At 41.8% G+C, this 25252-nt stretch overlaps 1 protein-coding gene across 7 annotated transcripts in view; it reads right to left on the reverse strand.

Moving 5' to 3' along the window:
• The window catches only part of NSD2 (nuclear receptor binding SET domain protein 2), an 80567-nt gene that overhangs the window by 39581 nt on the left and 15734 nt on the right, over nucleotides 1–25252 (reverse strand). For all 7 annotated transcript variants that reach the window (XM_080589969.1, XM_080589973.1, XM_080589971.1 and 4 more), the window contains one exon: nucleotides 6904–7069. In XM_080589969.1, the coding sequence (XP_080446095.1) occupies nucleotides 6904–7069 (166 nt within the window). The remainder of the gene's footprint in view (nucleotides 1–6903; nucleotides 7070–25252) is intronic.

Consider the following 25252-nt stretch of genomic DNA (forward strand, 5'->3'; position numbering starts at 1 on the left):
TAACCAAGCTTTTAGGGAATCAAAGCAAGAATGGAAAAGGATTTGTGTGGTGGAACGGAGAATGGGAAGATGAACAATTCTGAAATCTAGACAAGAAATATCTTTCTAAGATTGTAAAGAGGAATACTGGCTCACTGTAGTAAGAAATAGGCATACGACCTTCCCCTACTAAAGATCTCAGCTATTCTACAGTGAAGGGGGAAGCTAACACCTTCAAAATTCATGGGGGAGTTCAGAGTTAACAACCAACTTCTAAATGGCAGATGGCATAGGTAAGAGAATCAGACTTTAAAGGTCCTCTAGCATCTCCTTCATAAAATCTTGCAGATTTATTGTCTGCTAAGTGTTCAAATTAGGGTATCATTTCAAAAAAAAAGTTTTACTGTGATGAGCTACACTTCTGTGGTTGTCAGCACTGCTAGAAAGGATCAGCTATCCACCCTACAGTATTCTGTATACAGTTCTTCAAGGTATTACCATATTAGTATGTCTAAGATGTAGTCTGGGAGGAAAAGGAAATCAGGGAAGGATTTCTGTGCGGTAAGAACAAATAACAGCCATGGTCATCTGCAACAGATGTTTTCAAACTAGGTCTAGATTTTGTTAGGTTATTCACTCACAGCATACCTTCTGATTTAGTCAGCAAATACTTCTAGCTGATTGCCTCATACACTATTATTACTCGGTTTTCTAGACTTCGAAAGAACTCTCTTTTTGTAATTACTCAGCCAATAATTATGTTTCAAGAGGTTTGATCTTGCCTCAAGATGTGGCATCTGGAACAGTAATATGAAATCAACCTAATTAATGGTATGAGCCGAAGTTTTACTAACCATTACAGACATATATACTACGTACACGAGAGCTACAAGAATGATAGTGACTCATCTGAGATCAGGTATGAGACTCTAGAGGAATGGCATAGGTAAAGGTCTCAGGACTGTATGTGTCAAAGACACAATCCAGTGGCCTAATACATGTTCCAACAAGGCACAACAAGGAACAATTCTCTAACAGTAATTATTTTGTCCCCATTAGTAAAATTCCTCTTAACTAGGGACTACTGAGCTCCAGTGAATTAACCACAGATGAAATAAAGGATACATTTTGTATTTAACCAGGATGTCCTAGCTGCTGACAGAGATGGCACATGCTACATTTACGACCACCTGTTAAAATCTGCCTTTGATCATCCAACAGCCCAGTTCCAAGAAGACACACATGCTCTCTTCCTTTTGCAATATAATGTTGGATGGCTGTAACTGCCGAATTAATTAGTCTAAATAATAGTGTCTACCATTAGAATAATCAAACCTATTTTTGAATCTGCAGGTACCTTCTGTGGTCTGATTTCATAACACTCCTGGATGAAATAAAGGACATCACTATGGCTTGCTAAATACCCAGTCACCATTTTGGGCTCACAGAATCCTCGAACCACGAGTTGCTGAAGTTCTGGCAGAGCGTTGTGCCGGACCCACCACTACTGTTAGTCACTCGCTGAGGCGATCACCTCGGGTGCATGCATGTTCTGCAGCAGAGCAAGGGATTGTGGTGAACACGGGGGTTTCCTACAAGGAAGGTTCAGGGAGTGCTGCGATCAGGGTGGACTAACAGGGCATGGTGTGGCAGTTTGTACGGTTGGGTGTGCAGGGAGAATCATAAAATCACAGAATATCCTGAGTTGGAAGGGACCCACCAGGATCATTGAGCCCAACTCCTGGCTCCACACAGGACCACACAAAAATCAGACCATGTGTCTGAGAGCGTTGTCCAAACACTCCTTGAACTCTGGCAGCTCGGTGCTATGACCACTGCCCTGGGGAGCCTGTCCCAGTGCCCGACCACCCTCTGGGTGCAGAACCTTTTCCTGACACCCAGCCTGACCCTCCCCTGTCCCAGCTCCATGCCGTTCCCTCGGGTCCTGTCGCTGTCCCCAGAGAGCAGAGCTCAGCGCCTGCCCCTCCGCTCCCCCCGTGAGGGAGCTGCAGGCCGCCATGAGGCCTCCCCTCGGCCTGCTCTGCTCTGGGCTGAACAAACCAAGGGACCTCAGCTGCTCCTCATACACCTCCCCCTCCAGACCCCTCACCCTCTTTGTATCCCTCCTTTGGACGCAACATAATAGTTTTATGTCCTTTCTGTACTGTGGTGCCCAAAACTGATATGCCAACCGGACCCAACCCACAGAGATGCCTGCTGCCTCCCTGGGGTCCGGGTAAGAGATGTTACTAGAAAACTCACTGGCCTGGTACGGCCCTTTGATCATTGTTTTCTTATGTTGGCAGTGATGAAGTAGCAAAGAGAAGTCCAATGGCAATCAAACGGGACCTTGGGGAAACTGGTTAAAGGATCAACTGCACAGCTAGTGTTTTCCTCTATCCCTCCAGTAGCAGGGAACAATACTGAAAGGAAGAGGCAGACCCAGTTGATCAATACATGGCTGCAAGGCTGGTGTCACCAGCAGAATTTTGGGTTTCTCGATCATGGGGTGGTCTACACAACACCAGGCCAGCAGGTGCTTAATGGGATCTGCCTTTCTCAGAGCAGGAAAAGGATTTTTGCAGAGGAGTTAGCAGGGCTGATTGAAAAAATTTTAAGCTAGATTTGAAAGGGGAAAAGGATAAAATGAGGCACACCAGTGATAAGCTATGGGACTGCATGACAAAATTTGAGGGACTGCATACTAGTGAGATTCTTCAGTCTGCTCCACAAGGTGTTGGGTAAAATGAAGCACATTTAAAATGTTTCTACACCTAAGCACACAGCATGAGGAACAAGCAAGAGGAGCTAGAAGCCTTGGCTCAGTCCCAAAGCCACAACATCGTTGGCACAAACAAAATCCGGTGGGAAGAGTCCTGTGGCTGATTTGTTACGATGGATGGTTACAGGCTCTTCAGAAGGGATAGGCAGGGCAGGTGAGGCTCGTGCTGTATGTAATGGAGGGGCTGAGCTGTAAGGAGCTTGCAGGTGGTGATGACATGGCTGAGAACCTCTGGGTAAGGATTAAGGGACAAGTAAAAAAAGTGGAGATGTTGCTGTAGGAGTCTACTATAGATCACCCAGCCAGGATGAATTATTCTTTAAGGAACTAAGAGATACCTCTAGATCAGCTGCCCTTCTTCTATGGGTGACTTTAACTTGCCAGACATTAACTGGGAATACCACACAGCTGATACAAACAGGTCCATGAGATTCCTAAAATACCTTGATGATAACTTCTTGATACAGGTACTAAGGGAGCTGACTAGGAAAGGTGCCCTCCTAGATATGTTGTTTGTGAACAGAGAAGGTCTCATGGGTGAAGTGGTGACTGGTGGCCATCTTGGCCATAGTGACCACAAATGTAGTCAAGTTTAAAATCTTTGGTGATAGGAGGAAACTGCCACCAAAACCTCAACCCTGGATATGGGGAGAGCAGACTTCAGGCTGTTTCAGGGAACTGGTTAGTAAGATCCCCTGGGAAACTGCTTTTGTAAACAGTTGGGTCCAACAGTGCCAGTAAGTTTTGAAGTACCACCTCTTAAGAGCACAGGAACAGGCAATTCCAAAATGTCCAAAGTCAAGCAGGTGGAGCAGAAGGTTGGGTTGGCTAAACTCTTCTAGAGCTTAGGTGGAAAAAAGTGTATTGCCACTGGAAGCAAGGTCAGGCAACATGGGAGGCCTACAGAGATGCTGTTTGCCATTGTAATGGCAACGGTCTTGGGAATCTGGAGTGGTCCCAGTTGACTGGAAGCTGGCAAACATAGTTCCAATTTTCAAGAAGGGCAAGAAAGAAGACCCTGGTAGTTACAGGCCTGTCAGTCTCACTTCAGTGCCTGATAATATTATGGAGAAGATTATTCTGGGAGTTATTGAAAATCACCTGAAAGACAATGCAGTCATTGGTCATAGCCAACATGAGTTCATGACGGTAATGTCCTGTTTAAAGAACTTAATTGCCTTTTATGACAAGGACACCCACCTTGGTGACCAAGAGAAGCTAGCTGATGTAATCTTTTTGGATTTCAGAAAAGCTTTTGATACTGTTTCTCACAGTATCCTTCTAGAGGAAATGTCCAGCATAAAGCTAGACAAAAACCTCATGAAATAGGTGAACACTTGGCTGATGGGTCAGGCTCAAAGGGTTCCAGTAAATGGGGTTACATCAGGCTGTCAGTCAGTCACTAGTGGGGTTCTTCAGGACTCCATTTTAGCGCCAGTTCTCTTTAATGTTTTCAAAAATGACTTGGGTGCAGGACTCGAAGGTATACTAAGTTAAGTTTGTGGATGACACTGAACTGGGAAGAACTGTTGATTCCCTCAAGGGTGGAGAGGCCTTGCAGAGAGATCTGGACAAATTAGAGGGCGGGGCAATCACCAACTGCATGAAGTTTAACAAAAGCAAGTGCCAGATTCTGCACCTGGGATGGGGCAACCCTGGCTGTACGTAGAGAGTGGGGCATGAGAGGCTGAAAGGGAACTGGTGGTTCTGGTTGACGGCAAGTTGAACATGAGTCAAAGGTGGAGGTTTATACATATGTACTTCCTGAAGGACAAGGCAAGCCCCAAATCAACTCCAGAGTAAATATCTGAAATGCTCCTCATATATATATTATTTCAAAGAGATGAAATTTAATGGCTTAAAGTATGTGGGCTCCTCGTTCTGTTAGCAGTCCACAGGCTGCACTCACAGGTATGACACTGCTTGTTTGCTAAATTTGTTTTTATAGTTTCCTTTAAAAAGCCACCATGCTTGATAATGAAGCGTGAATCTTGCTCCTTTCAAGGAGCAGAATAATTTAGTTAGGAAATAAAACAGCTCTATTTCTCTCAAAATCCAGCTCTTCTATGTCACAGTAGACTAAATAGTCAAAGACTACAACCACAGGGACTGCCTGATCAACTCTGAAAGACTGCTATATGAAATATTTGCCTGAGAAGTCTTTAACAGCCATTTTAGCAATTTCACGGATGTTTGAAGGGGATTTCAAGAAACCATTTAGTTTACTATCAACATTGAGTCTATCTATAATCCTAGAGATCCTCCTTCAATTTGTTCTTAAAAACCTACTGTGAATGAGATCACAGTCTCTCCAGGCAACTCATTCCAGCGTGTCACTATCTTTCACTTCCAAGTTGCTCTTAGTATGCAGTCTAAATATTCATTGTTACAAAGCTGTCTTGTTCTCAGAGTAAGAAGAATTTATGTTTTTTCTTCTTTGCACGTAACTTGTGTTATTTAAGGCCAGTTAACATGCTTCTTCTTTAGCTCCTCCTTGTCAGCTTAAAGAGCCCCAGTTCCTTCTGTTTGTCCTCACACACAGACACCTACATTTGTGTTCACGTTCTCCTCAGCACCTTCTCCATTTGGTCCACATCTCTTCAAATGAGATAGCCCAAACTAGATGAAATGAACAATGTACTCCTGCTGAGGCCATGCTGCCACTGAAAAAGCAAAGGATCTACTCGATGCATTTTATAAACAGCACTATTTATACGTCAGTGTAACTTTGGTCTCTCTGCAGGGAAAACTACACCGTGTTATTATGACTCTCAGATTCTTTTCTTCAGAAATGCAGCTTTCCACTCACTTCCTAGCATGATCTTTTACCACTGAAAAAAAAAAAAAAACCACTACCATTTATTCCTACTGAATTGCATTTTTTTCAGACCATTCCCTCAAAGTGTCAAGATCACTCTCATTTCCACAATCCCTCCACATTGGTGGAGCAAAAAAGATGTGGGGTCCCTGTGGACCTCAAATTGAACATGAGCCAACTGCAAAACCTTGTAGTGAAGAAGGCCACATACTTGTCGACTATACAAGTGGCAAGAATATAGCCAGCAGGTCAGATAAACCAAAGAGGCTTATTCCCCTCTATTCAGCACCTGTGAGATCACATCTGGAATACCATATCTAGTTTTGGGTTCCCCAGTACAGTGAAGACACTGACATATTACAGGCAGTCCAGTGGAGGGCTAACAAGGTGATTAGGGAGCTGGAGCACAATATGTACAATAAGATGTTCAGGGAGCTTTTTAAGTCTCAGGAAACCAAAACCAAAACCAAAACCAACTAAACCAGAGCAAACAACCCACTGAGCTTTAGAGAGATCTTACTGCTGTCTTTAGCTGCTTAATGGAGAAGGATACAGAGAAGACTGAGCCAGACTTTCCCTGGATTCACGCAGTGCTAATACAAAAGTCTGTGCAATCTCCATCCTTGAAGGCATTAAATATTTCACTGGACAAGGCCCTGTGCAACCTGGTTTAGCTTGGAGAACTTACAACTTCTAGGGGTCCTTTCCAACCTACATTACTTTATCATTCTACAAGCAGTACAGATAAACTCTGAAAGTTTCAGAACAGAGTAAGAAACTGCAAATGAGATGAAGAAATGGGTACAATTTCTACTTAAGAATTACATTAACACTCAGTAGTGCCTGCATTTAGAATCAACTAATGTCTGTAGATACCTATTGATTCTACGAATCACAGAAAATTAAGCAGGCTGAATTAGGAATTGCTTTTAGTAAAGCATAATCATCAGGAGTATTTAACTCCCATTAGCTTTCAATAAATTTTTTAGCCCATGTCACTTCTCCAAGCATCACCATAAAACCAATGGGAAATATGTATCAGCAGATAATTTTTTTTAATAAGACTTCAACCAATTTCACAGATCACAATTTTGATATCCTTCAGAGAGTGTTCAGAGTTTAAAAAAAAAACACAGTGAAATAAACTCAAGCCACTATATGCTCAAGAACAGTGCTTGCATCATTTTAACATTCTTCCTGACAGCGACAAACTGGTTCAGTTACTGATACAACAGAATAGACAGAATGAAGAACAGAACTTTTCCAAAATAATATTTACATAAGCATGAAAGAAAGTTGGATGTTTGTAGGATCGCTGACATACCTTTTAGTTTAGTGTAAGCATGGAGAACAGGATCAGCAGAAACCATACATGGCCACCATGGAAAACCAGACACTTTTGACCACACTAGATCTCCTATATTATACTTCAACAGATGGACTTTGTCATCTTTGATGGTACTTTGAGTTGAATCTTTCTTAGCAGGAGCCTTAAAAGAAGAAGAAAAAGAAGAAAAAAATTATCACCATGTTTCTCCTTCAGATATGCACTTGGATTACTAAACATCACACAAAAAATAAACAACAAACTACAGTTTGTATTCTGTTTAAACATCCTAGTTAAATGTATAAACATATACAGTGGTAAATGGAAGGAGTAAAGAAAGAAATATTACACTAGAAAAAGGGCTATAGTGTTTTCTAGCAAACAATAATTGTATTTCTTGTGTGATAAAGACTAAGTCACAATTTTTGTTCTCTCACAGCATAAAATTCCCAGTTCCACTTCTGTTCTTCTTTTTAGCTTGACGTATTGGCAAATAAGCTGTAGTTTGCCTTTATCTTTTTGAATAACTACTGAGAGATCATCAGGAAGGCTAACTGTAATTTCAAACACATTCACGGAGCACCAACTGATGGAAAAGCCAACCTCCCTTTGTATTGAACATTATCAATTAAGTGCTATACAAACAACAATTCTGTTTGAGGCTAGAATCTAGAATAGACTGAAATACTGTCTTTATGTCTGAATAATAACTACATACATAACCGGTCAAGAAAACAAAATTCTGCACCTTTTAGCTCTATTTCTACATAGTAAGGAAAGCATGACAAAAATCCTTCTCCATGTCCTTTTGCAAGTTTTTGTTGTTTTTTTTTTTACTGTTCCAGTTCTAGCAGTAGAAGAATGTGAGTGTCCAGCTGGTCCTCTAAAGCTATTCTTGCTGTTGGAAAACTATTACACAAGTATTTCCCATTCAATGGATAGATTTAAATACTACAACGGAGTTTTACATTCTCCTGTGATAGCCACAAATTTTTATAGCATCATAATGAAATTCAGCAACACAGACATTTATTCACAAGCTAAAACTATTTCACATTTGATGAAGCTAGTTACATTCTGTCTTCTTGCCTTCATCTGTTCTGTTTGATGTAAGTAACGAATGCCCTTATCTTTTCAAACATTAAGACTGGATGTATGGAAGCATAGAACATGTCTCATTGCAGCTATCTAGGCATATTTTTATTTGCTTTTATGTTTTTCCAATACTATATGTATGCACAACAAATTATATCATTCATCTTTTGTAGTACCAGCTCAAGAGCTTCAGGCTTTCAGTGGATTTAATGCTAGAGAAGGAACAAAATTTTATTTTAATTAATAGAAGTGGCAAGAGGAAAGAAGCAATACTGCTAAGAAGCTGGAAATCTACAATGTGGAAATGCCAGGTTACTTAGTATGTAGATTTTTAAACCCAGAGAATATTACTATGATTAACTGCACATTATTTTCCAAGCTCAAACAACAAATCTTTGACATGCTCCAACAGCACAGCAATTTTTTAATATTCAAACACAGAGGTATGTCTAGTCAGAAAACGTAAAGCTTACTGTACTGAGCAACTCCTTCCCTCAAAGCTTTTACTTTTTAAGCTGTTCCTGGTAAACACACATGATGCTATGTCATCTGATTGCTAGGGACAGTTACTCATCTAGTGATTCAGCTTTTCTGGTGAATTCCGGCTTGGTTCATGTGCCTCCGGCAGGAGCCATGTTCCCATGTCTCAAGGTTTTTGGCCCTCTAAGGAATCTGCAAGACCATCAGAAAACCCCTCCCGCTGAGCTTGCCGCAAGTCCAGCAGTCTCAAAAGACCTAAAAGGTTCCAAGCAGATGTGAAAAATCAAATGCTCCTTCTAGCAGTTAAACATGACATGAAAAGTTAAGCTTAAAGGCTACAAATTAAGAAATACATATGCTGAGAACAGATCCGGAAAAACGTTAATCCTAACATACACAAACCAACTTTGGCATTTAAACTAAATAGATGGGATGCAAATATTTTTCAGTGAGCTAAATTTTCAGAAATGTGAAAGTTATTCAGGATGCTACGTCTCGTTTTTAATTTATGAGTCCCAGTATTTTTCAGAAAGTGCAACTAGGCTGAAAAGATTTACGACTACAATCTGAGAGGGAGCTGGCTGGAATAATGAAAAGGCTCTTGCAGTGCTTCTTACTGCAGCATAATCTGAAAGGGGTGGCAGTACAGGGGTGAATATTGCATTTCAACACATCTACAAGCACCTCACAAATCTGAAGAGCTCTGTTATCGTACTGGATCATGATAAAAACTTGAAAATGACAGCCCTCTAATAAAATCTGTAAATCGACGTAACGTTGTCTGTATTTATGCTTTCTTTTATTGATAAAATGCACATGCTTCCAAAGACGGCAAATACAGCCCAGAATTCTATACACATAATTTTTTGAAGACCTCTCATATGAGGCTATTCAAAAGCCTACATACAATATTGCCATGAGCTCATTCTCCTCCATCTTACTTTCCCACATCACTCTGTTTTAGCTTGACTTCCTCATTCTGGGAATTACTCTGACCCCTTAATACGTATCTCTACAGTAAACAGAGAGGTGAAATTCCTGGCATGTACTTCCAAGACAAGCAGCTTTGTGACATATACGGTCTCTTTAATATCTCCTCTCAAAATTATTTTTGAACATTATTTCTAGAACACATAGCATGAGAAAGCTGAAGAATTAAAATTATTTTTAAAAACATCAGGAAATGGTAGATACTGACAAGCAGTCACATGCAGATTTTACTCCAGTTTTCAGTTTTTTGTTGTTTTTTTTTTTTAAATTATTGATCAGACGGGATGAAGAGAGCGTTTCTACACAAATTTTCCACCCAGTCTCCTGATGGCACCTATGCTATCATATGATGAGAGCTGGAGCTTCTTCATGAGACACCTGTACTCACTGATATTTTTAAAAATGGGAAATCACCATTGAAGTTACAAACTGGTAGAAGAACAAGTAATTTGGCTTCCAGTTGTTTTTCCTTCAGAAAACTGGAATTGCTGTTTCAGTGAATTTTGATTTAATGACATAGTATCTCTAACAACGTGTAGTCAGGCATAAAACAGGGAATCTCACTGCATCTGTGGAAGATGAAGAGGCAGACCAGGAAGCGCACCTGTGCTGGTCTCTGTGCACGAGCAGACAGGTGATATGTGCTACTGCAACAGCAGATCAACTCTTTCTGTGATGACACAAGCAAGAAAATTGAGATGCAAGACTCCCGGTTTAGAGCATAATTGTAAAGTGAAGAAAGCAAGCTCAAGCGAGTCATAGTATTTTAAAGTACTTTTTTCTCAATTTTTGCCTCTAACAATAAGTTTTTAAAAAATTTCTTGATATTGTTCTAATTTCCTATGAGATGCCCTACCCACAGATGTCAACAAAGAAAAGTCTGTAGGGCTTTCCCTGCTGCAGAGGAGCATAGATCAGTCTTTGCTTACTGTAATCGCTAAAATAAGCTTGGCTTGGCCTGCGTTATGCCCCATTCTGTTACCTTCTCCTATAGTTTTGACAGAAGTAAACACACACCTTCAGTTGCAGAAATTCCCCTACTTCTCCCTCATTAATTATAATTAAGCTCTGCGGCCTCTGAGATAGCTACCTCCTCATCCACCTTCGCCCCAGACTTCAAACCAGCCACACTGAATAGGAAGGAGGAGAAGTAGGGTGATGTTTGGACCAGATGATCTTGAAGGTCTCTTCTAACCTTTATGATTCTGTAATTCTATGAGGAAACAGCCTGGGAGCTCCTTTCTTTTCTACTTTGGGCAAGAATTTCAGTGTGGGTGGTTTTTTTTTTTCTTTCTTTTTTAACCACAGGACTGCAGAGAAGTTGCCCAGACAGGATGGCTGAAGCTTGTGTGAGCAGGTAATGACTTCAGACTGCGTGGACCAGTCCCAGTGCTGTAAACACAGACCATTTGACAGGCTCTGCGCTCCCCGGTATTGCAGACGTTGGTTTCAACAGAAATCCCTGGCTCTCTGAATTAGTATCCTAATGAAAGACTTGCTCTGAAAGACAGCTAGACAGAACTTAAGTTTATGTTGTCTGGGGGGACTGTGGGGTGTGGAATGGAGTGATTCAACTACCATAACTGAGTTTTTATGTGAGAAATTATGCCTCAAATAGTACCAGCATCCTTGCAAATTCATCTGGGACAGCAACGCAATAGGCTGAGAGAGACCAAAAAAGAAAAGAATATTTAACATGCTTTCCCTCTTCCCTTAACATTTCCAAGATTTGTTTGTCATTTCTCTCAGCACTTTCACAAGCGATGAGTGACAGGCAGATTGACAGGAATTTCTGACGATGCTGTCAGCATTCAACCAGCCCAAAGAAGTGAAAAGTGATGATTTGGTCACAGAAAACATTTGTATTTAATTAACTTTGCCTACAGCTCATCGGAAGAATTCTTCCAGTTTTCACTTGATTCTGGTCTGACTAATATGAGGAGACAAACATATTGTGTGTGATGGGTAATTTCAAAGTTTAAAATTATTTTTGAACAACTACCGAGAGTAATGCATTTAAGAAGAGCACTTTACTGAATACAGAGCTTTATAGTTGCTTGTAGACTATGTTACGAAAACACTGTGATCAGTTTTAAGTTGGCAAAGTACAAATGTACTCTTTTTTTTGAAACCACTTACAAGGCATACTCGGTGATGTCAGACTGAGATAAATTATCTGCTTTAAAATGATCAGCGGTAAAGAGCAGTGATACTAACATAATAATTACCTATTCTGTGTACATGTGCATGCACGTGCAAAGAATTATAACCCCTCAAACTTACTACAAATTACATGAAGCATCAAAAAATAGCATTTTACTAAACAAACTTAGAAAGCTTCAGAAATCATGAAAAACTTCGTCCCACTATAAATTGTCAAAAGGGGATTAGACAAAGAACACTGTTAAAAACTGGTGGAGAATCTAATATTGGATAAGAAAAACAAAAAAGAGAACAATTCAGACAGATGAAGAAATGTTCTCTTCTATAACATAACGGGGAAGCACATACAGAACAACTTGAAGATATCTTCCCTTCTGTCTTCATTTTCAAAGCAGTTTGTATCAAAGTAATATCAGTTTATAATTCTGTATCAAATAATTTCTCCTAGCCTGCACTATAATAGGCTATGCTACAAATATTCAGACTGCTGAAGGCCAACCTGCACTCGAGAATAAAAAATTACTAGCATTACAAAGAAACTAGAACAAAATAATCAAGGTTCTGAAACACAATATATGCAGTTAAAATGTACTTTGAATCAAAATTAAAACACACAAACATAGATAGTCAAACCTGTCTCTTCATTATGAAAAAGACATTGCTTGCTGACCAAGACCATGTGTTTTTCTGGTCCTGCTATCTACTTGTGCTGTGTTTCATTCACTAATACTCCCATTTCTATCATGGACTTGTGTAATAAAAATAGAAGTAAAAATGTTTTGTCTTCTCTTGCCTCTCTATCAGGAAAGATGGTGAACTAAGGAACTGGCTGTAGGACAAACTCCATTCCTTTGAGAGGTTCAGGAGAGCTGGGAGCTTGTCTGGAGAGCAGGGAGCAACAGAGCAGAAAAAACTCTTTTGGTAAGTTTGCTCTGTCACTTACTCACCAATGACTAAGCACACTATAAACAAACAAAAGACAAAGAATTTATGTTAAAGGAAGAAGATTCCAAACTTCTCTTCCTTAGAAAACAACCATCACAATTACATCTTTAGGAAAACTATTGCTTCCTGAAAAGATCAAGAATGTAATTTGACAAAAAACAAATTGCTGATCAATCTTCAGGCAAAGGAATGGAGGGACGCTGCTCTCCTAATGCATTGTTTCCTCTCATTTGGGACAGAGGAATGGCTTCTTCTCATACTGTGACTGAGGGCAAAAATTTCATGAAATCAAATCACCTCAAAACCAAAACTTGTATTTGACTAAAATCAGTGCAAATCCCTCAATCTACACCTCTCCAAACGGTATCTTGCTCTGAACACCTGCAACACCCTCGCAAAATATGCATTGTATTGTGTGGTAAGGTAAAGACCGAGGGGGAAGAGGACATCAAAAGCTCAGATCAGAACAAGAAGCTGGACAAGCTATACTGGGAGTTGTTTTGTTAGTTTTTCACATGATTAATTGTTTTATACTAACCCAGAGATTTAACTAAACCCTGCCATGTTCAATTTCTAGAACAATTATCTTCAACTTATCTTTTCTTCCATTACTAAGCACCTGAAAAAGGGGGATCAAAATCATGACACTGTGAAGAATTACTTTTGACGAAGACACTATATTTGGTTCTTTCTGGCATAACCAGGACTTACTTATCTTTATTCCATGCGCTCAGCTGGTGAAGCTATTAAATAAGAAGACAAACAAGGATGAAAGAAATCACTGCTCTACCTGCAGATCCCCTAAAAACTTCTCTGTGATGGTTGAGGCTCTTCAAAATCAAATACCGGTTTAGTGACAGTAGATTTGTTTCCTCCATTTCTTTTCACAAATTCATCTAAAGCAGCTCATGGACAGCACCTTGCCTTTCACCACACAGGGCACTCCCCTCCAGGATGATAGGAAAGCAGAAGACAATAAAAATCCATTTAAGTTTAGACAGGAATTAATAATGTAGATCATGGATTTTAAAATACCATAAAAGCTCAAATTTGTATTTCAAATCAACCACTAAACTTCTGGTTACATTTCAATTATTTTTCTCTGGCTTTGGTTCCCTCATTATCAAGTCTCAAGCAGATGAGATGTTTTTTAGATGCTTTTACATTTAAAAACCAATCTGTCTATCCAAATCAGCAATCTCCCTTTACACAAACACTACATGAGCAAGTATTTTAAAAACAATCTTAACACGGTATCTTACTAACTAGGATACAACCCTTTTTTTTTTTTGGAGTGAAGAGTTGAAGAGAAACAGATTCAATCATTCACAGATAGATGCAGTGAGACGCAAGTTCTGGAACACTTCCCAATCCTCAATCGTTCTGCAAACGTGGAGAGCGGTTTCATGCAGCAGCTCTGCTGAATTTCTGCATTTACATTTAGATGACCTCTTAAATCATAAGTTACTGGCTTCCCATTGAAAGGTTCCATGTTTCAGAAATCAGTATTTAAATTACATGATGCTTGTTCAGAATGAATGAAACCTTTCATACAGAGTGTTACAAAAAGACTTCTGCCTACATCCCACTTCTCTGGCCTCTGATCATGCTCTGAAGTTTAAATGTTGTATCTCAGTATATGACACAGTGTGGACAGAAGATGCTACACAAGTCCGGAAAAGCATGACTGCAGAGCTGGGAGGAAGTTTAGCACAGGAACCAGTTATTTCTGCAGAATTTCCATAAAGATGTCACATAGGACAACAGGACGAAAGCTGAATCATCTCAGTATACCTAGAGGTTTTCAGAATGCCACATCCATATGTGTTTTGTTATCTGCATGTACAATGGTTTCACATATGGTTCAGATGAGAATCTGAACCAGGGCCTTATCCTTAGCACCCTCCTACACCCTCGTAGGGTTCAGTAGGTAAGAGTTTTCCCACAGCACTTTCTGAGCAGATATCCTCCCCTTGGTAGCTCACAAACATCCAAGGGAGCACAGGTAGATGTTCTGAACCCTGAGACTCTTGGTAGAAAAAACCAAGCCCAGACAATACTGCCAACTGCCAACTACATTTCCAGAACATTGTTTTCCGGTGAAGTCAGATACTTAAATCTCTACAATTATTTTTTGCAACAAGAGCGCTTCTGAAGTCTAGGCTTAAATAAAATAAATGCTGATTTGGCATGAAGGTCCTCTGTTAGTTAACTTATAATTTGATATGGTCCAAATACCACTTTGCTTTTTGAGTAGGTCTTTAAATTGAATCCCCATACATAAAAGCAGGCACAGGAGGTTTCCAGGCAAGCAATTTCCTTTGTGCTGTTACACATAACTAGTAGGTCCTCCTGTTCTGGAGATGAAATGCAAGAAAGAGTATCAATTACCTTGATTTGGCAATGCTGAAGCAAATTCCTGAAACATGCCTTATTTTCAGTATAAAAGACATGCAGAACACCTGGGAAACCCCAACGAGGAATACCCCAATCCCATACGAATAAGGTTGGTCATCACAGTAAAACATCATCAAGCACGTGTCCAAAGTGCTGTCAATTCTACAAGATCTAAGATTCAAAATTATTTTGGTTCTTTGCAAGCATCCTCAACATACATTCGAGTTTACATTTACGTACAAATATATATACATATCTCAAGTGTTTCTATCATTAGGTACTTTGAGGCCACAGATTCGCTTCCCTTCTTCACCCAAGTGCAGCAGGGCTTGATTAACAACCATCTGGGCAAGATCCAGTTTTCCCTCTCATACTGGGCTTCTAAAACGAAGCATTTTACAAACTCTCTTTGTGAGAGAAGAATTCATTCCTTACTATTGACAAGTTACATTTTTAGCTGCTGTCCATTTTATGATGCCCGAGGAAACAATTCCATTAAGTTTTCCCTAAAAGCAGTTATATAAACGTTAGACTGGCTGGGCCTATTTATTTACAACAGGATAACTAAACAATGGCAATGGGCAAACCGACAATTAGCGTCTGCGAACAAAGAACTTCAGAGGTCTTAAGGTTCACGTGCCCTACATGAAATCTACTCCAGAACGAGGAAACTTGTAAAGGCGGCTGACACCAGTGTTACACGACAGATAAAAATATTTTGCTTTGGTTACTTTGTGTAAAAGTTACTACAAAGCATCTTTCTTTCTTGACAAAAGGGGGCTCTGAGGGCCAGAAACGACATCTGGGACAGATCACTAAAGTTTCCCAAAAATCCCTCTGTAAATCCGTCCAAGTAGCACAGCCATGAAGTGAAGATCTGACTCTCAGCTAAATGCGAAACTTAGACATGCATTATTTTGCTTAAGCAGAAAACTGAGCAGAACAACAGAGAGGCTTCACTGTAGCTTGGACAAAAGCAATGAAATAACCAAATTCCTCGCCGCTCCAGCCAGTAACTGCCAATGCACGTGTGGAGATGAGATGACAGTGTTCACTTCAATCATGACACCACCAGTGCAATGACTGAAAATAAGGAAATTATCAGGGGAAAAAAAAAAAAAGAAACAAAAAAGTCATTAACTTCTCAACTACGTTATGGTACACCATCAGCCGTTGAGGTGGAACGGGAAGAACTAATCCACCACTTTGCCTGCTCTACCATTTCCACACCAGCGTCCAAAGACCTAAATAAAACAAAAACAATTCCTGGAACGCACAAATGGATGATGAGTACAAAATAACGTGACAACTGGCAGCCTTCTCTGAATCAGTTAGATTCCTTTACATCTGCCAGCTCTCGAGGGTTGTTTAAAGGAGCCTTGTAGCTTGGAGATGCAAGAAACTTAAAAGCTGAACCCAGCATCTTCAGTGCTCGTGTTGTCCTGGACCAGTCCTTTGGGCTGGGTGGATAAGGAAAAGGGGTAGATAGGCCATGCACGTGCTGGAATGCTCAGCAATAAAAGCTGAGGAAGGGGAAGGAGAAGGAGGGCTGTTATGAAAACCTCTGTCCTCTGGAACAGCTGCTTTGCGTATCGAGGCCGTGCTTCCCAAGATGTGGCCGAACATCGCTCGCTGATGGGAAGCAAGGAGTAACTGCTGTCTTTCGAGGAAGGGGGCGTGAGGGAGTGGTTGTGGTGGAGTTCAGCTGCCCAGCTGGGTGAAAACACCACAGTCCTTTTTGGTGCCCAACAAAGGGTTGAGAAGGGTTGCGATAACAACAGATTCGACCAGAGCGTTTTAGAGGGACCTTACAATTACCATATTTGTTTAACAGCTGCTGGTTGCAGTGTTGGCTGGTTTGCTCTTAGCATTGTTCTGTGTGATCCTGTTTTGTGTGATCTGTGCCATGTTCTCTCTTCTGCTATATATCAGACCTGAGAGCTCATTAAAGGCTGTGCTTGGTTTTTTTCAGCTCACTGTGCTGTAAAGCACTGGCCTTGAGCCTAATCTGGGATTTGGGCCCTGCATTGCTATCATCTCTGTACTTCGGGAACCATCTCTTGTAGAATATTAACAACTACGCTCTCTTTTTTCTCCTCTGGAAATCAGATGCTGGAGGTTGAAGAGACAAACATCGATAGCGTCAGTCACCCTACCGTCAAGATGAAACGATGGAAAGGTAGTCAGCTCCGCTGGTAAGGGAGGAAGGAGCTCCTCCGAAATTCTGGGAGGGAGAAGAGGCAGGTGGCTCTCGAGCAGAGCCATCACACAAAGAGACAGAGATCATAAATGAGTCAGAAACCATCCAATCCCTAAACCTGGGTGTGTTGTGAGATATACCGAAGGATTTCAGCCGTCTCCCAGGTGAGCACATCATCACCCAGCTGCTCCGATGCTGGGAAACCAGGCTGGTAGCCAGGAATTAGAGGCAAGGGCACCAAGCAGCTGGGATCCCTCCAGGGAAAGGGGCATTGACACAGGGACTGGGAGAGAGGCACGAGTATTAGACGTGAGGCACGAGCAGTAGACAGTCCTGTCGGGTGTGAACCACAGGGAAGACATGAGGAAGCGGGACGGTGAGCCTACCTCAACCCTAGGAGCTCAGGTAGGTGAACTGCAAGGAAATACAGCAGCCAAGAGGGGGTCTCCTAGAAAGGTTACTGCTCAAGTCAATGTTGGGCAGTCCCCCAGAGGGAGTAGAAGGGCTGATACTCCTTCTGACCCTAATGGAGGGACTTCTGCTTCACATTTGCAAGAGCGGGACCCTGCCTCCAGCCAGCTGGAGGAAAGGGTCAACCGGATTTACTAGACAGTGTGGATCTGATGGCGTGGGACACTGGACTTGTAGGAGCACAAGGCTCTGGTGGACACCGGCACACGGTGTACCCTAATGCCATCAAGCCACCAAGGGGCAGAACCCATCTGTACTCCTGGAGTGACGGGGATCCCAACAGCTAACTGTACTGGAGGCCAAGGGAAGCCTAACTGGGAATGAGTGGCAAAAGCACCCCACTGGGACTGTCCCAGAGGCTCCATGACTCCTCAGCACAGACTACCTCAGGAGAAGGCATTTCAAGCATCCAAAAGGGCACCAGCGGGCTTTTGGCACAGCTGCCTTCAGTACAGAGAAGATTACGCAGCGGTCTACCCTGCCTGGCCTCTCAGAAGACCCTTCTGTTGTGGGTTGCTGAGGGCTGAAGAACAGCAGGTGCCAACTGCCACCACAATGGTGCACCGGTACTCCAAATTCTTCTGAACGCTGGTTTTGTTATACAGCAAACCAAGCTCAAAGGACCTGCATGAGAGATCCAGTTCTTGGGAATAAGAACTGGAGGCAGGATGGACATCGCCATATCCCTAAGGATATTATCATTAAGGTAACAGCTATGTCCCCACTAACTAACAAGAAAGAAACACAAGCTTTCCCAGGCTGCGGGGTTCTGGAGAATGCATGTTCCAGGCTACAGTCAGCTTGGCAGTCCCCTCCATCGGGGGACTCAAAAGAGGAAATGTCTTGAGTGGGGTCCTGAGCAACAACAGGCCTTTGAACAGATTCAGTAAGAATTAATTTGTGCGGTAGCCCTTGGGCCTGTCTGTGTAGGACCAGCTGTGCAAAATGGGTTTTACACAGCAGCTGGGGACCTCACCTGGAGCCTCTGGAAGAAAACCCCAGGAGAAGTTTCTCCTGAAGGTCAACCTTCAGGAGAAGGTTTCTCCTGAAGGTTTTTTTTCTTCAGGAGAAGGTTTCTCCAGAGGTCAACCTCTGGGGTTCTGGAGCCAGGTATGAAGGATCAGAAGCCCACTACACCCTAAATGAAAAAGAGATACTAGCAGCACGAGTGGGGTGGGCTGCATCAGAAGTTGGTGGCACAGAAGCACAGCTACTAGTGGCACCACAGCTATCTGTGCTACAGCGGATGTTCAAAGGGAGAATCCCCTCTACACACCATAGAACCAACACTGCATGGAATAAGCGGGTAACATTAATTACAAAACAGGCTCAAATGGGGAACCCAACCACCCAGGAATCCTAGAAGAGATCACAGACTGGCTGGCAGGCAAAGATCTTGGAGTATCACCTGAAGAGGTAACCCATGCCCATGAGGCACCACCATATAATGAATTATCAGAAGAAGAAAAGCATTATGTTTTGTTCATCGATGGGTCCTGTCGTGTTGAAGGCAACCATCGAAAGCTGCTGCGTGGAGTCCCACTTGATGAGCCGGGGGAGCCACTGAAGGGGAAGGCAAGGCTTCCCAAATAACCTCATAACCTGGGCCAAGAGGGACAGCACTGACTGGGTGCATCACATCCCCTGTCACCTGCAAGTCTCTGGAAAGACCGAGAGATACAGTGGACTGAAAGACTATGCTAGGGGTATTGGGTGCTGGGGCACGGAAATACAGGGGTGCAAATTTAGCAGAAGCCACATGGCTAGTTAACACCAGAGGATCTGACAACCATCCTGTTTCTGCTGAAACAACCCCCTACACACTGCAGGAGGAGCTAAAGTCCCCGTAGTGCACGTAGGGAAGTGTGGGTTGTTCCTGCCTTGGGAAACGGCAAACCCGCTCACGCCCAAGGGACCTGGGTATGTTTGGTGGGTCATGCAAAAGGACGGGGATATCGTGTGTATGCCACAAGGAGATTCAACCCTGGAAGAAACTAATCTGTAACCTGAGTTACTTGTTGTAGGCAGACACTGCAGAGCCAACGACAGGTCGACTTCACCAGGAGCTGGGTGAGTGCAGCAATGACTCCAGCCAAGCTGGTGCTGGCAGCCAGCAAGCCAACGGGCTGCTTCTCCTGTCCTGAGGCCTAAGTCACTGCTGGTTCTTATGGACGTTTTGGGAGATGCCCACAGAACAGGAAGACAGTATCTGTGTACGGGCTAAGGGACAGGGAACAGTCATGGTGAGTATGTACACACAGCTGTATGTTGGATGTAACAACGATCAGATGATGCAAGTGTAACGAACTATGTAGAACCTGACCGTGACTCCAATGATAGGGAATAAGGGGCAGAGGTTGCAGCTGGAAAAGTTCCACGTTTCAGAAATCAGCATTTAAATTAGATGATGCTTGCTTCTGAACAGCTGCTACACATATTGGGGCCCTGCTTCCCAAGATGCGGCCAAACATCGCTCGCTGATGGGAAGCAGGGAGTAACTGTTTTCTCTCTCTTTGCTTCCCCATGGTCTTTGCTTGTTTTTTTTTTTTCCTCTCATTTTCCCTTTAATGAAATTATCCTTATCTCAAGCCAGAAGCCTTTTTCTTTTCATCATATCCCTCCCCCTGCTGGTTGTGTTGGAGTTCAGCTGTCCAGCAGGATGAAACCACCACAAGAAGTAACCATGTATTTCACCGAAAAAAAATTAATCTGAGGGCCCTGCTTCACAGCTAACCTTCATGCTAGCAGCCCAGGCTTGGAAGCAGCATATTCCCATTGCTCAGGGTCACTGTCACTGGACACTGAATGGAAAACTCTAGGAATCAGAACCATCTTGATCAAGCTGGCTCTATAAAGACTTTAGAAAACCCATACCTGTGTTTTACTACCCTCTGTAACACATGGGTGGGAGCGGAATGCATATATCTGATCTGGGGTCTAGGAATCACAAATTTATTAGAGTATTTCTAGATATATGGAAGACCCGAGTCAAGGATTTTCAGGTACTTCTGTGACAAATCCTCTTTCTGCCACCATGCTTTCAAGACATTCTACAGAAAACAGGCTCAGTACACAGAAGCAGTCAAGAATCAACCAGATGTGTTTTTTTTGTTTGTTTTTTACTTAAATATAACATTATTTATAATGTAACAGAATATATAGAGGAATTGTCATGCCACTGTATACATCCACAAGACAACTTATCTTGAATGTCTTGTACTGTTCTGGCCCTTCATTCTCAAAAAAGGAGATGGAACCCAAAGGGCATCAAAGTTCAGAAGAAGGATGGTAACAAGAAGTAACATTCTGGATTAGCTTCTCTATGTAGAAAAATGGACTAGGACTCTCCAAGCTGAAAGAAAAAATGACCACGTTTGTAAGAAATCTATAAAGCTATTAGTAAAAGAGATGTTTGTTCACGATCCCTTCTTCTAGTATTACGAGAAATATCATCAAGAGAAATAGGTGGCAAACCAAAAAGGAAAAAGAACTGGTCCTTAACATCATATATAACTTGCTCCATTACAGGATGGCACGCATGCAAGAAGTTCATACTGGCTCAAAAAGAAGCTGAGCTTTTCTTCCACGAATTCAACCATCCACAGCTATTAAATTCAAAGCCATCGCCACAATCTCTAGAAACCTCTGAGTCACAAACTGCTGGAGGCTGAGTGTGTCCAAAGAAAGCACCGCTCCGTGCTTTGCCATGCCTATACCCTCCCTTGTGCAGCCTCTGCTGACCCTCACCTGCCTGAGCAGAGGTGCCGAATCAGATGGGTGTTGGATCTGACTTGTTACGGCTATTTGTATGCATCATTTCTATCATCACGCCAAGGTACTTCATATTTGATTTGGATTCGTTCACCAATGTGTTTATGAATAGAGGGGAAAAAACATTCACATTTTTTTCTACTCAAATATACAAAATATTTATTGAGACAACAGCTTTAAGCAGAAAGCATACTTCTTTTGGACACTATACATACAAGAACCAGAAGCCTGGTACAGAGAGCCTTGAAAAAAAGACTTCAGCTTTCTGCAATTAATTTTGTATCCACTCCGAGACTCTCCGTAGCGTTTAATCTCTCCCAAAACAAGTATACTCTTGATGCTGTACACTTTTGGTGCTACTTAGCTTTCAAGTATTTCTTTAAAATACTTTTCCTGTGAGACATTAAGAATGAATGATTTGAAATTCCAAAGTAACAATTACTGCTGCATGTTGCGAACTGCTTAGAACAAACAAATTTTCAAGGCATAGCTCAACATAATCCTTTACTAAGGGCTAAAGCATAACTGTAGCTCGGGAACCCTTCAAAAGAAGAGATAAGCAGTCATTTCTCTTGCTCCTGAAGGGATCACCAGAAGAGATTTTAAGGTGACTCCCACTCCGCTGGGTTTCTAGTGACAGCAGCCAGGAAGCCTGTCTTATCACTTGCCTGAAGACAGGCTCTGATACCTCAACAACAGCCTATTAAAAAAAGTTATCAAGTCCAAGATATCATTTTACCCTGCAACTGCACATCCTGGCTCCTGTGGCAGTTTAGCTGCACGTTTCACAGCAAGTTATGTAATCATACTCAACCAGGAATTCCTAATAACCGATGCTGAAAAACAATAAATTAAGTCTTCCTCCTCGAAAAGATCTATTTAACTTCTTTTTTTCTTCTTCCTTTTTCGGTAATTAAAACAGAACAGGTCACCTCTGACACGTCCGTTTTCTCCACTCCTCGCAGCTATAAACAGGATAATCAGTGTTTGATGAGTGCAGCTCTCCAGTCTAACAGAGGGAACTTGGGGGTTTCTGCCTGGCTCTACTGAGTAGCTGCAAGCAGTGGGCAGAGCAACATCAGCACCTTCAGTGGTCCGTACCTCTCAGTATCTAGCACAGAAAAATGAAAAACACCAGATAATCAATCCTCAGAATACTTCTGTTCTACCTTTACTCGGATTCTAAATCTTTGCCATTCACTGGGAAAGGTCCTATAAGGTTATGTAGTCATCAGATATATTGGAGTTGGCCAGAACAGTTTTTCTCTGTGAAGATGAAATGGCAACACAAACACACGACGCAGACTAGTGAAATTTCTCCAGTAACTTGCAATTGTCCCCAGGTAGCTGCTGCAAAGTCACTACAGACTCTGTCAAGTAGGAAGAGCAAGAAGCTGCCAAGTTTCTGGTACAACACTCCAAGAGGGCCGCAAGAAAACTGGACAGAAAGCTAAGTGGAAGGTACAGCTTTTGGATCACGTACATCTTACACAGCTGGAATCCCCATGCTAGCAAGTACAGAGGCTTGTGGACCTTCCAGGTTTGTTACGGACACAGCACTGCTGCTTTTTGGAGCTACTGCACCCATGCTAGGAAGCCACGCCAGGAGGCTATGCCAAAAGGGCAAACTGCTACTTCTAGGCCCAAACTGGCTTGTGCAGAACAAGCTCAAATGTGTCTGCAACACACACCGAGCTCTTCTTATTTGGGACCACCAGCATGAGAGCTGCAGATTTATGTACTCAGTCTATTTCCTTTAAAGCAAACTCCTCCGATGGAGAGGTACTGGAGGCGGAGGGAAGTGGGTGAAATGCAGTGCAGGGAGGGATTTGCCATGATTTGTACTACTTCCTCTCCTTCAAACTGGGAAAGTGAAAGCAACACAGCTGTTCCTCAGAGGCCTGGAAAAAGCCGTGGTGTCAACAGAAACCTAAATCACGTCAGAGCTGGGGAGATCACATTTATTCCCAACTGCAGACCTGCTTGCAGATAAAGTTTTGGACAACCTTCCTTTATGTTAATGAAAAATGTCCGAACAAGAAAACCCAACAACAGAGCAGTGGAACATTTGTTAAACGATATGCTTCTCACCTCAGCAAGATAGCAATCTGGTATGTCCATCAAACAGAGATATAATTACCTTGCACAAAAGGCAGTATTTGAACCGTGGCAATTTTTGCTGAATAGAAGAGTAAGAGCTCGGACAAGAAGAAACAGAGAGAGAAAAGCAGCCCAGAACCCAAACCAGACAATCAGGTTCTACATTAACTTGTAACCTACGGTAAACAACTATCTAAGAACAAAATTAATCAGCTTTTACTCCAAGGATATTTTTCTAACTTCCTCTTTGCGGCCACAATCAACTACACAAAACCGCGGTACAATGCACTAACATTAAGCCTTGGGATGCCGGCAATGAAATAACACAGAGCAGGGGCTTGAAACAAGAACACTGATATCTGAGATATTACAGCTGTGATCACAGAGAACACCTGCATACTGCTAGTCTACATGTGAACAAATTAGAAAAATCTCCTTCCGCATGCTCCCTAGCTTGGTTTTTCTTCCTTTAAACCCGCTCAATTGCAAACCCTCCCTGTAAGAGAAAGGAAAGCCCTGGACTTTTTACAATTAAAGAGTTTTATCACAAAACAACATCATGTGATCTTCAAATGTTTTTCCATTTGCCCTTTGTGCTTTAAAGTGCACCACGCAAGAAACAAACAAACAAACAAACCAGCAAAACCAGAGGCTTGACCCCTCTGCTCCAAGTGCTCCAAAAAGACCAAGGTTATAATATTGCAAAGCCTGAGATCAAGCAGGTGGCCGGGCTGTTTTGGCACCACTCTCCAGCCATCAAGTCCCAAGTGTTGTGGGAAACAGCATTCAGGCTTTTTTTTTCCCCCTGACAATTCCTGGCCATAGAACAACTGAAAGAACCCAGACCAATCTTAAATGAAGCGCTCATCACAAAAAATTAAATGCCAGCCTCAATTGGCAACCAATGTGAAAGGTATCAGAATAAATTATAGAGATGGGCATACTAAATACTGCCTTCTCTTTAATAAATAAAGCCAAACATATATGCTAGAATTGTTAATGCTAATAAATATACCACCTTTTCTTCCAATTTGCCCTCGCTCATTAACAACGAACAGGACAAAGAATTATTCCAACTACTGACCGTACCCATACTTTTTACCTCTGAGGAACAATTTGGAAAAATCTGAACCAATTAGTGTTAACACATTCTCTTTAATAAATTAAAGAAAACAAACTCTTTCAAAAAATCCTGAAAATACTAATATTGATCACTCAAGGAATAATATATTGAAATCATAAATAATGTTCTCAATACTTAGAGTGTTTACATGTATTTGTAAACTCATTTATTAAGTGGTTTTAATGAAAATGAGGGTAAGCAATAATCATTAATACAGCAGCAGTGTGTGGTTCTTCTCTGCATGTGTAACCTTTAGAGAGTAAGAATCAACATTTATTAGCAAAACTGCAGATGACAAAGAAAACTAACATTCGTTTTGCATTTAAAGCATGTAAAAACTGGACCTGTTCACCAGCCAAAGCATTCATCAACATTAACCACCATTGTTATACAACACTATCATGTATATTATGTTTATCAGCAAGTAATCCACAAAAATATCCCTGCTATGTAGGTTTCTTTCTCTGAGACAAAACGAGTTTAAGCTACCTTCCTTTAAATGGAGTCTAGCAACAAGAACTAAACAAAGAGGGAAAAGCTCTAAGAGCACTCATATTCAATATGGTAACGTGGATTTAAAAAAAAAAAAAGTGAAATTTCCACTTCTGCCT

Source organism: Anser brachyrhynchus (assembly GCF_964034855.1).
Source record: "Anser brachyrhynchus genome assembly, chromosome: 4".
Taxonomy (NCBI): Eukaryota; Metazoa; Chordata; class Aves; order Anseriformes; family Anatidae; genus Anser; species Anser brachyrhynchus.